The sequence below is a fragment of the Silene latifolia genome, chromosome 1 (assembly GCF_048544455.1).
Source record: "Silene latifolia isolate original U9 population chromosome 1, ASM4854445v1, whole genome shotgun sequence".
In the NCBI taxonomy this organism is placed as follows: Eukaryota; Viridiplantae; Streptophyta; class Magnoliopsida; order Caryophyllales; family Caryophyllaceae; genus Silene; species Silene latifolia.
In genome coordinates, this window is record NC_133526.1 from 82,743,599 (window position 1) to 82,756,644 (window position 13,046).

Consider the following 13,046-nt stretch of genomic DNA (forward strand, 5'->3'; position numbering starts at 1 on the left):
GTCTAATGTATCCCTTCTCTATCAAATCATCTAACTGCTTCCTGAGCTCCTCCATCTCTTTAGGACCCATACGGTACGGTGCCTTAGAGATTGGCCCCGTCCCTGGCTTCAACTCAACGGTGAAATCTATCTCCCTCTTTGGTGGCAACCCCGGAATCTCGTCGGGAAAACGCGTCGGAAACTCTCCCACCATTGGTATCTCATCAACCGTCGGACTCTCTATCCGGTCATCTCTCACATGGCACAAGATCAAAGGACATCCCTTCCTCGGATAAGACTTCAAGGTGACAATGTGCAATCAACTTAACTTTGGGTTTGACTAGAAACCCACGATAAGACACACTAACACCCTTAGGACCTCTTAAAGACACTTTCTTTTGATGACAGTCTATCTTAGCTTTATACTTTCCTAACCAATCCATCCCGAATATCATCTCAAAACCGTCTAAAGGAAACTTTATAAAACCACGTATTATATCATAACTAAACATATAATGCTACGCATATTTTCATACGATCTACAAGGTCATTATACCATGTTATTAAACGCCACCTTGTAAACATCCAACATGTTATCATTCCAACAACAAGTTTCCATATATCCTCAACCTTTCTTTCACATTCTCAAATTTCTACTTCAAACATCCAACAATTACACACACTTCATCACATTCACACACAAGTTAACCAAACAACACATACGACTTGACAAACACTCCCCCATGTGACCGGTTCAAAACTGTAGGGCAAGTTCGCGACTTTAGGACGTCTCCCAAGCCTTTGCATTAGCTCCTACAACTTTTACCCCGGGTTCATTTTAATTGACTCCCTATATTCATTAGATTCTTTGGTTACAGGTTTCAGGATCGTCGCTCTGATACCATTTGTAACACCCCCATACTCCAAGTGCCTTACCAGGACCACTCAGGTATGAAGATATTACCATCTCGGTTGCCCGAGGCAATGATAATCAAATAAACAATGAAGAAACAACGTTTAAATATAAATACTTAGTGAAGAGTTACAATTCTCAAAACCAAACCAAAAGTGTAATACATGTTCTCAAACTGACTGTTCTAACTGAAATGTAAATAAACTAGTAAGCTACAGCGGAAGACTCTTATCATCATGTCGTGGCAATCCCAGCTATCCCAGTACTCATCTCATACCTGCTCAATATCTGCTCACCATCCCCGAATGAATCACCGCAGGTTTACAAAACAACAACCGGGGTCAGTACTAATCACACAACTCAATATATATATCAACAATAAGATAAACAGACAAGCTTAATCACACACACACACACCAACCAATTCCAATCATCTCAATCACCGATCGTCCACTTTGGACCAACCCCGCCGCTGGGGGACCGCAGCCGTACCCACCAAATCCCCGCTCCACATAGTGAGCGATAACCCTGTCCATTAATGTGCACATCCCTTCTGTGGCGGGTTCCACAGAAGGCGAAACTAGGGCGTGAAGCCACTCCCGCAAGTGACCTCACTCAGCCGAGGACACGCCTCGAGAACCATAGACAACAATCACAATCACAATCACAACCGTCACAATACAATTACTATATCAAACAATCAATCTCAACACATCAACAATCACCCCATTATTATGGGACTAATACTGAGTAGGAAATCCTACCTGGAAAGCACACTGTTGTCGACGGTCTCTCACCACCGTATCAAAAAGCTTCCTCTATGAACCCTCCTCTTATCATACAACATATAAATGCTACCAAATCACATACTACTCAAAAATCCCCAAATCCCTATATTAGGGTTTAACCAAATTAAAGGAAAGACAATAAAAAGGGTACATAGATCTTACCCTCGACGCAAGGAACTCAACGGTATAATCAACGATGAGAACTGACCTCCCAAACTCCAGGAATTGCTAACAATGCGATTAAGATGGTGAACTTGCTTGCTTTCTCTCTTAAACAGTAAATTAGGTTTTGCAAAAGTGATTTAGAAACAATGACGGAAGGTTATATATCTTAATCACACAATTAACAAAACCCGAGAAAACTCCCCGTAAAACCGGATACTCGATCGAGTACCCAAGGTACTCGATCGAGTACCCCCCTTACTCGATCGAGTGTCATAGCTACTCGATCGAGTACCCAACAGGTCAGAAACTTTTCTAAAACGCAACTTACCCTTACTCGACAGAGTACCCAAAGACTCATAAATACGGAGTATTACAGACGCAGCCGTTTTTAGCTTAATTATTTATGACGTACATCATAAAAATAACAAATTTGTAAAAAATTTAAACAAACATTTATAGTTATAAAATTAGCTACATTGAATTGTTGACTACAAAATATTCATGAATAATATTAACATGTATTAAAATATATGGAAATAAAATTCAAATTAAAACTTCTATCTATATTACTATGATCATGAAAAATAATGTAAAAGAAGTAAATATTTACAAATGTTTGGTTTATAGCTTATTCGCGATAAAAAAATATATTTTATATTTTAGTTAAAGATGGACGTCAACAAAAGCAAATAAATGGGACAAATAGAACAAGTCCGCGATTTTCGCGGGTACAAAACTAGTTATTTTTTAAAATCTAACTACTTTTTTTTTTATTTTTTTTTATTTATTTATTTTTTTTTTTTTTTAACTTTGTGTGAAATTTAACTGAGCGGAGCGAGCATAATCCAAAACATTAGTTGACATTCGTCCATATAAACCCAATATACATATACATACGTTAATACGGTTGAGTGACAAATTAAACATTCTTGAAATACAATACAATTATCGATTAGTCTCCCTAAAGATGGAGGTATCCGTCTTAACATTAAAACGGGTCAAATATTATCCCACTTGAGTATATAAGACAAATCTATTATTTTCCCTGTGCATTTAATTTTGCCTTATTTATACTACTTGATTCGTCTTAATAAGTTTAAAAGAGCTACACCCGTTTCTAATAAGAATTTGTGTACAACTATGTTAACAAAACACAATACGTTAAGTTCAATATGAAGTATCTAAAATGTTAAGTTAGTATTGACCCACACCCCGATCAACTGAAACCTAAAATGAACCGTTTATTTTTGGTCGAACTCGACCCAACGGGTCAAGATAACCCATAAATGTTACTCGTATATATATTATATGTCAAATACTCCGCAATACCTAAAAAAATTATTATTTTATTTATTTATTTTATACTCCCTCATATTCCAGATCAACAAGTCTCTCTTGTGACGGACATATCCGTCACAAGCTTGCGACAGGTCAAGTAATATTCATGTGGGTAGATAAGACAAAACATATTGATACTCCCTAGGTATTCTGCTTTTGTCTTATCTACCCCACATGAGTAATACTTGACCCGTTGTAAGCTTGCGACGGATATACCCGTCACAAATGAGAATTTGCAATCCTGGATAACCTTCCCTATTCGACATTGACACAAAATTTAAGGGTTTTTATTAAAATAAGCATAAAATATTGCTGTGGGGTGAGGTGATTGGAGAGAGAGAAAGTATTGTGGGGGTATTATTGTGGGTGGGGTGATTAAAATAAGCATAAAGTATTTGTATTGTGAGGTATTTGTTGTGGGGTGAGATGATTAAAATAAGGATAAAACTTTACCAAAAAAGGAAATAGGGAAGGTATTGCGAATAGACGAAAAATGAAATAGGGAAAATCAATCAATATATATATATATATATATATATATATATATATATATATATATATATATATATATATATATATATATATATATATATATATATATATATATATATATATATAAAAGAGGTTTTTTTCAGGCAATTCTAGAGACTCCAAGTTTTTTAAACACTCCAATTAAAATAATAATATTAGTCTTAGAAAAAAAACAGAATTTGTAAATATTAATCTTAATCTAAAAAGTTAAGTACCCGTATGTCATAGTAGTCAAAACCTACAATTTTATTAATGTATGTATCAAGTTACCCGTATATCCATAGACTCCAAGCTTTGTGATGATATCAAAAATAAATTTTAATCTTTAAAGATAAAATAAAAGATAAAATATTAATGTATGTATCAAGTTACCCGTATATCCATAGTAGTCAAAACCTATGTTAATGCAAACACTACAATTTTATTGTGTGTATATATACATGCATCTTAGAGATTAAAACACGCATGTTTCATAATTTTTTTCTTGCGTCTCTTCTCTATTGTTTGCTTACAAGTCTTTTGTTTGTTTCTTGCGTTGTTATTGATCTCACAAAAAATTGTATAAATAAATCAATAGATATAACTATAGCAAGAAGTCTACTAATAATATAACGATGAAACAATATTACCCTTTCGGTACTATATATATTTCGTACTCCGTACGAGCATCATTCTTCATTGGAAAGACCGATTCCTATTTTCATCCTCATTGTTTCTTTCTTCATGTTCGTCTTTAATTGTTATGTGATTATGTGATTCACTTCATTTGTCTTATAGTTGTTAATAATTATGTACAATAATAATTGTAATGATAATGGTGGTTATGCAATAACTAATGTAATGTTTTTAATGTAATTCTCAGAACAACAAGGTGCACATTATTATAGCTTATTGGATACAAGATTGCACATAGATTATCGGACAACATGCATCAATTCTAAGCCACATTAGTTTTTATTACTTTCTTTTCCTTTTAGTTGTACATTATTTTATGGTTTTCTTATGTATTACCGTCTTAGCGAGTATCATATTTTCAGACATGTAGTTTTTCACTGTATTCATGGGAAAGTGTTGTAATTATATAAACATATGTAAATTTTATTCTTAAAATTGTCTTTTCGTTAGATTAGGAAATAAATGTTCATGTTTGAATGAGCTTCGTTTATTTTGAATTCAGATATGTATTTAAGTGAGTAATGAGTTACGTTTGGATATTCAGAAATAAAATAAGTTATTAAGTGTTGTTCATTCTAATTTACGGGTTAAATTGTTTGTGCGTACTCGAGATTATTTTGTTTAGGAGGGAACATTTGAATTTATAAATGGTGTATGTATTCATTTATTGTAATCTTTGGGTTGTTTACGTTCTAATTGTCTCTTTCAAGTGGATTTATACTTTACGTAATTGCTGCTCTCTTATACTCCCTCCAAGCTTTATAATCTTCCCTATTTCCCTAAACTTTTATAAATTAAATTAAATATGAGAATTTTTTATAGAGTCCAACTTTTATTTTAAAAAAAACCTAAAAAGTTATGTACATAAACTATTGAGTTTTCATCTATATAAGAGAGCCCGGCCTTTATAAAACAAGATTAAAAATTTTAACTTCTACTCAAACATTGAAAAAAATAAATGATCAGTTGTTGGATGAACTAAATAAATTATAATAATAAGTTGGACTTCCTATGTTTTTCACAAGCTTATAACGAAAAGTGTCCATTAAACAAGAATTTGTATTAATTTATATTATTCTCATAAGACTTATTATGTATTTGTAAGGTTAACTAATTAATAAACCAAGTCTTTGTACAATTATATTATACAATCTAATCAAGGTGAAAATTTGAGTCACACTAACACGTGGGCATGGCTTATAAGAAGATTCATACAACACCTAGAAATTGTATCTCAACCTCGACGGTTATGCGGAGTACATAGGCAACATAGCATGTTTCTTCGCTCTTACCACAAATTATTAACCTATTCACATTTTAATGCTATGTTTTATGTAGATATTAGCCGACTAGAGAGTCTCCAAATTTCTAAGAACTCCTAACAATTAGGATATGAAAAATGATAAAATATTAATATTAATAATAATTATAATAGAATAATAAAAACAATCTCTCGCTCTAAGCAAAATTGGTTATTATAGAAATCGAATCACAATAACACCTGGAAAAGCAATTTTGAATTTGAGTAAGACTCTAACAAATAATTGACAATAAGATCATTCGACTTTGCTCTCTCCCTCTTTGGTTATACATGGAGATATGACTAAGTTATATATAGATATATACAAATGAGTAAATCCACATACGAGATTAAATTTGCTTTAATTTACATAACATATTATTCATTCAAACCGTATTCTGCTAATGTTATCTACTATTCAAAATTTACTTCTACTAATTGTCAAATATGGTAATAACATGGACTTATAAAAGACTAACTGAACTTAAAACTAATTGAAATTAAAGTTCTCACAAAGTTATTATATTAAATTTTTAACTCATAAGTTACTAAATGATGCAAAGATATATTTTTCACATGTAAGAACTAACATTTTTCACAAGCTTATTTAGAATTAGAACACTATTTATTTAACGTGCAATGCACGGCATGAAATCTAGTTATTTAGAATAGGAGGGAGTACTATTTAATATTAAAATAAATAATTAAAATAACTTTTATTTCATTTAATATTAAAGTAACTGAATTTTTATAGTTTTTTATTATGTTATAATTTTTTTCGAATAACTAATGTAAGCTATGAATATATTAAAATAGTAATATTGAATTTGAATTAGTTTTTAAAAAATATTTTTCAAATTTAATGAATGGCAAAAAAAGGTGTTAGAATTTTGACCAGTGTTCTAACCCTAACTCAACCATTAACCTTATAAGTTATGACCTAACTCGTATATGAGACAACCCGTTTGTTGAACGGAAATCTAACCCACCCGACCATTTGAAAGATTTAAACATGATAAAACCATCTAGTTAATATAATGTACTGTTTCATAAGAACTACGGAGTATCATCCTACAATGACCCATATAAAAGAAAAAAATGAAGAAAGGGGTCCAATTAAATCTGCCCATGATAATTGTTTATTAAGATGAACATTGTAAAGCCTAGCCCTAACTTTTAGTTTTCAGAACCCGCACATCCTCTTTGCTCTCTTCCCTCTGCCCATTCCCTTATCTCTCTCTTTATTCATTTTTTTTTCACAAATTCAAAATTTATTATATCTTACGATCTTATATTTCATCTAATTACACTGAAAAGATGATCAAAATCTTTTACTCGAAAATATTTTGGAAGCATCTGAAAAGTCGAATTTTTAGCGATATTCAGTGAAGTATATTTTATATTTGATCAAATTTCTCTTATTTATTTACATACTTGTGAGATGCACGTAGATATGGTTGATGTATTATTAGATTTGTTTTTATGAGATTTTCTTATTTAATTGATGATATTAATATATTTTGATTTCCTAGTTTGATATTGGTTTTATCCATGAGATTATGTTTAAAACACATGGATCTTGATCTAAATGAAGATTGATTTAATTTTCATGATTTTTGGTTTAAATAAAATTACTAATGAGTACACTTAAATATTATTTTGAGTAATGCTTTTAATACTCGTAGTTAGTAATGAGTTATAGTAACTAATTGCATTTTTTTTTAACAAATCCTTATTTTTAAGTATGGTTATTTTTCTTTACATGATAAATTTTGATTTGATCTAATTTTTGTTAATATGATGACAATTTGTTTGTTTGTAATTTTATTGTTAAAAGTAATGTAATTTATTGTTAAATTTTGATTTGATCTAAAAATTTTATCAATTAGTGTAATTTATTGCACTTTATTATTGTTGTTATTGTGATTCATTATTGAAGTAAAAATTTGGACCGAATTAAATTTTGTTTTAAATATTCATTATTCATTAATATTACGTATAAAAAATAAACGTAACCATTTACGCACGAAACATTAAAATAGACGGTTTTTCATTCATTAATTCCTTAATCTTTGTTGTGGGTCCCACATTTAATATTTTTTTAAAAAATTTGGATTTGGTGACGTGGCTTTACAGAATTGCAGGAAATGTTTATGTATTTATATAGATAAGATTGTATCATTTTTTTATTAGTTATGTTTGATGGTCATACGAATTGTTCTCGCAAAATAAACGCTTGATGAAAGTCTTCCACCCCTGCTCTCCTCCGGCCCCGCCGGAGATGCGGCCGCTCTATGGCTGATCTCCGGCGGATCTTTTCGATTGATCATGGGTTTCTTTCTCCCTCCGACCTACTCCATCAGGATGTGCTTATTTGTTTCTTGTACGCTTAGCGTTTAATCGCTTCTTCGTCCTTTTGTTTTCTTATGAGGTGTGTTAGTTTATGCCCTTTCTTTAGTATCTGTTAACTGAAAACTCCAGTTTTTGAATTAACATTGTTTGATTAAGTGCTGATTTATCATGGTTTGTTTACAACCTAAAGGACTTTATTTAATCAAAAATTTGTTTTCTTTAAGGACGATGAAGTTCTGGCCATTTAATTGAGTTTTGATTTCTAAAGTTCATCTCTTCGGGATGAGTGCTGCCGTTTACACCTTTTCACAAAGGTTTTATAAGGTGTTTATGTCCGTTTCGTTTAGCTGTGTTGCTGGTCAGTTCCTTTATTGTTGTCCTTGGTCGATGGTCGGAGATCCCTTTGGTCTGCTGGTGCTTTCATTAAGTTTTTCGGCCGGTGGCTGGCTTTGTTGGTGGTGTGGGGATGAGTTGGCTTGTAGTGGACTTTTTCTCTCCTACTGTTAAGTTTTCTTTAACTAAATCCTTCTTCCATACGTTTCTTTTATCTTAATCCTTAAGTCTTTAAATTTTGTTTTGCTTTTACCTTCTTTGTTAAGTCTTGTTTTGATTATGGCATATCATTTAATCTTTGCCGGTCTTAAGGATATGTTTCACGGGGATGATTGTTCCGACATGGATGAGCTCCTTGGTGATGTCGTTAAGGAATGTGGTGTACCATCGTTTAAGAGTGTCGGCCTTCTTAAGGATAAGGGAAACATGTTCTTCAAAATGGGTGTTGTCCCTTTGGCATTCTTTCATTATAAACTGGCTCTTAAATTTCTCTTGCTTATGGGTTCCCCTTCTAATTATGATGAACATTCTGCAACATCTCTTGCCCTCTCCCTTTTTTTGAACTTGGCAGCTTGTGATCTGAAGACACCCGATTACGAACAAGTTTGCTGCTATTGCACTTTAGTTTTGTACGTTGATCCTTCAAACGTAAAAGCTCTTTACCGAAGGGGGTCAGCTTTTACACATTTGAATCTCCTACCAAAGGCCGCTGTTGATTTTGAATGTGCTCTCAAAATTAATCCTCATAACAAGGATATTTCCAGAGAGCTACGAGCTGTGCACGACCATTTAGCTATCAATTCAAACGGAAAACGAGAATCTTCCCAAATTGATCCCTTTTCCATTGAAAGGAAAGGGAAGAAGCCCTTATTATCTCCGGCTTCGCTTGATGATTGCATCCCTTCGCTTGATGACTGCATCCCTGTCAGTTTACCTGAGCTGTCTCCCGATGTGCCCATGGATTTTGAGAGAGTAACTGAGGTGCCTATGGAGTCTGAGTGTAGCCCCGCCCCTTGCGAGGCCGTGAATGAGACCGTCGTTGATGATACCGTCTCCTCAGCTAGCTCAAAATCGTCCACTTTTAGCTTTATCAACAGGAAAAAGCCTCATAACAAACTTAATCTTTCATCTCAAGCCTATGAGAATTTAATGTGTGGCAAAAATTTGGAGTTTTTCCACTCTAGGTCGATGTCTATCTTGAGGGTTCGTCCCCTCATCTCAAAAACCATCCAGACGGGAACTCCCCTGGAAGATATTTCAAGGATAGCAGAAGTTCCCATTTCTTCTCCTATTATGGAGAACTTTGATACTCAATTTGACGTCGTGAAAGTTGAGAGTGTTGCATTGGTCGAGGAGGACGTAATTTTCCAAGTAGCAAAGAAGAAACGCCTCTCTTCTGTTTCTTCCCGTGTCAGCAAGGTTTCGGTGACTATGTTCAAGTTTGCAGCGGTCGGGAATCAGTTGAATAACAAATGGGGATGCAATAGGAGTCGGTCATATGGAACTGCTCGGAAAGGCCGAGCTTCTATTATTTCGAAGAAGCGATCGTTTGTTTCTGTTGAAGTTTCAGTTTCTTTTACGAGAGCCGCTCACTCTACCACAATGGTTGCAAGGGCCAAGCGAAAGGAGTTTCACTCGATCGAATTTGACATCCATTATCATCCTCCGTTTAAGAAATGTCGTATTATCTCTTCTGTTACGTCTTCAAATTCCTTTACTTCTGTTACATTAAGTAGTTCAGGGGTCTCTAATCCCCCTTTGTTTGTATTTTAGATGCACAATATGTACTAGTTTTATTTATTTATCAAAGTTTATCGTTGTCAAAAAAAAAAAAAAACTGCCTAGGATTTGAGGCACCGTCATTCCGGTCACAACAACCACGTCAATAATCGCAAAAATATTTTTTCTTATTTTCAAATTGAAAGTGTAGTTCTTTTTTTTTGGTGATAAGAAGCGGGAAAAAACACAAAAAAAAACAAACAAAACGGAAAAACAAACTAGCGAGCGTAAAACGGAACTAAATGAGGCTAAGAGACGCTTCCCATGTTTTGTTCAGCCAGCCGGAATAGATGACCCGGAGTGTCGTACTCTTCAAAAATAGCCAACTGTTGCGATTGTGAAACTCCAATATTTGCCAACCAATCCGCACAAGAATTGGCTTCACGATATATGTGACAAATCTTTACCTCCCATTGTGAATCCCGAATGAACCAACTTACAAATTTCAACAAGATGCGAGTGAGCCGAAGGCAGCCCATCATCAATCCCCAGAGTTCGTTTGTATAATAATGCGAGTATAATTACGCTCTAACGCCAACATCAACCCACGCTTAAGGGCCATAATTTCAGCTCTGGTAGCGGTTGCAATGCCAAGTTTCTCCGCAAAAGCCACAAGTAAATGCCCATTCGAGTCCCAAAAGACACCCCCAGCACTATCCAAACCAGGATTACCCTTAGATGCACCATCTATATTGAGGGCGATCCAATCCAAGGGTGGCGCCAACCCAACTCACCAGAATTTCCCGTCGAGGCCGACCATATCCCCTCATTTGAGTACCAAGCTCAGTGACGTCTTTCGCATTGAAAATCTCCCATGTTCTTTGCATCAGAAATGAATAAGCATTAGACGGGATGTCAGATGGTCGATCAAATACCAGACAATTCCTCCAACACGAAAGCCACCATACCACAATGGAAAACCTCGTGGGCCAAGATTCCAACACCGACTCTTTTACTTTTAATAAATTAAAGGCGCCTCATTCCCAAACTGAATTAAAACTCAAGAATTGTTACGTCTTGGCCAGAGGGTAAAAATTCCATACTATTTTAGCTTCTCGGCAATCACATAGGAGGTGCAAAAACGCCTCCTCAACGTTATCAGAGCTTCCACAGCATGGGTCATCAGTGAAATCATGTTGACATCGATTCAAATTTGACATAATCATATCATGGAGGAGTAACCATAGGAAAAGTATTTTTTGAGGAGCCCAAACTTTCCATGACAGCTTCCAAAATGAGCCAGGTTCATCTGCCGGAGTGTCGAATTAGATGAATGGCTGATTTAATGGAGAAGAATCCCCACGATGTACCAGCCCAATGGAATTTATCATCATTCTCATCCTCTGGTATAATATCAAAAGAAGCAATGGTCTGAAGGATTTCATCAGGGAGAAACTCTACAAACAAGTCCCATCTCCAACCCATTGTATCATCCCATATCTCCTCAACTTGTGCCCCAATCAAGTGGGATGGAATCAGTGATATAAAATAGCTTTCCAACGGATTTTTGATATCCTAACTTTGTTTCCAAAATAATGTGTTTTTGCCATTTCCAATCGACGAACTAATACCCTTTCGAAGAATATCAACAGCATCAACGATGCCTTTCCATGCATTCGAGCCATATTGCTTAGCCTTAAACATATCTACATCACATCTTTCTTTGCAATACTTATGGCGAAGCACCCGTGCCCATAAGGCATTCGTTTTAGCTAACATTCTCCAACCCAAATTTGCGATGAAAGCGATGTTGGCTTGTCGCATAGACCGGAGACCCAAACCCCCGTTGTTCTTCCCATTTGTGACCATATCCCAGGAAATGAGACTTAGAACCCACGAATTTTGATCACCACCCTAAATAAATCTCCTTGTTTTCTTGTCCAAATCATCACAAAGGGAGCGTGGGAGCTTTGCAGTTTGCATAGCGTAGGACAAAATCGAGGATAATGTTGATTGGGCAAGAGTCACTTTACCGGCCAACGAGAGGTTTTTGGACTGCCAACCAGAGAGGCATTTGTACACCTTCTGCGAAATGAAATCAAATATTGCCTTCGTTACACGTCCATTGATAGTAGGCATACCCAAATACATACCCAAATCTTCCGTAGCAGCGATGTTTAAAGCATTAGAAACTCGAGTCTTTACGTCATCTTAAACGTTAGGACAAAAAACACTCGATAAGTTGACTCAACTTCTCCATACACATGGTGAAAATGTAAGGCGAAAGAGGGTCACCTTGAGGAATTCCCCGAGTAGGCACAAAAGTTTCAGTCTTCTCGCCATTCCACAAAACATTCAAAGTTGTTGATTTCATACACATCATGATAGCTTGGACCAGACGCTCAGGCAACCCCATATCAGTAAGAGTAAACTTGATTAAAGGCCATTCCAATCTATCATATGTCTTTTCCAAATCGAGTTTGATAGCCATATAGCCCAACTTCCCTTTCTTACCCCTCATAGAGTGAAGAGCCTCTTGAACCAAAATTATATTGTCCGTAATCTGCCATCTAGGGACAAAACTACATTGCATTAGACTAATTAAAATAGGTAAGACGTATTTGAGACTGTTCACAATCATCTTCGCAATAATTTTGTAGGTTACATTACATAACCTAATGGGGCGAAACTAGGTTGGATTATGAGGGTGATCAACTTTCGGAATTAAGGCAATAAGCGTTTCACTCGAACCCTCAGGATGAATATTATTATGAAGAAAATTCAAAACCATATTACCAAGACCTGGAGCCACGATCTCCCAGTTTGATTGATAAAACAGAGCCTGAAAGCCATCTGGACCCGGTGCCTTAAATAGGGACATCTGGTTTAATGCACCTTGAACTTCAGTTAACGAATAATTCCTATCCAATCGTTCATGTTTAGCCATTGTCAA

At 35.0% G+C, this 13,046-nt stretch overlaps 1 protein-coding gene across 1 annotated transcript; it reads right to left on the minus strand.

The window, feature by feature from the left end:
• Positions 1 to 12,007: 12,007 nt before the first annotated feature.
• LOC141649515 (uncharacterized) lies at positions 12,008 to 12,614 on the minus strand. Its single transcript, XM_074458203.1, has 2 exons — positions 12,389 to 12,614; positions 12,008 to 12,303 (listed from the first exon to the last, which is right to left on the minus strand). The coding sequence occupies exons 1-2, from the start codon at positions 12,612 to 12,614 to the stop codon at positions 12,008 to 12,010; spliced, it is 522 nt and encodes a 173-aa protein (XP_074314304.1).
• Positions 12,615 to 13,046: the final 432 nt, after the last annotated feature.

Excerpts from the sequence above, each read along its gene's own strand:
- LOC141649515 (XM_074458203.1), bottom strand. The coding sequence starts at position 12,614 with ATGAGGGGTAAGAAAGGGAAGTTGGGCTATATGGCTATCAAACTCGAT. Across the intron at positions 12,304-12,388 it reads TACTCGGGGAATTCCTCAAG|ATGACGTAAAGACTCGAGTT; the intron begins GTGACCCTCTTT and ends CTAACGTTTAAG.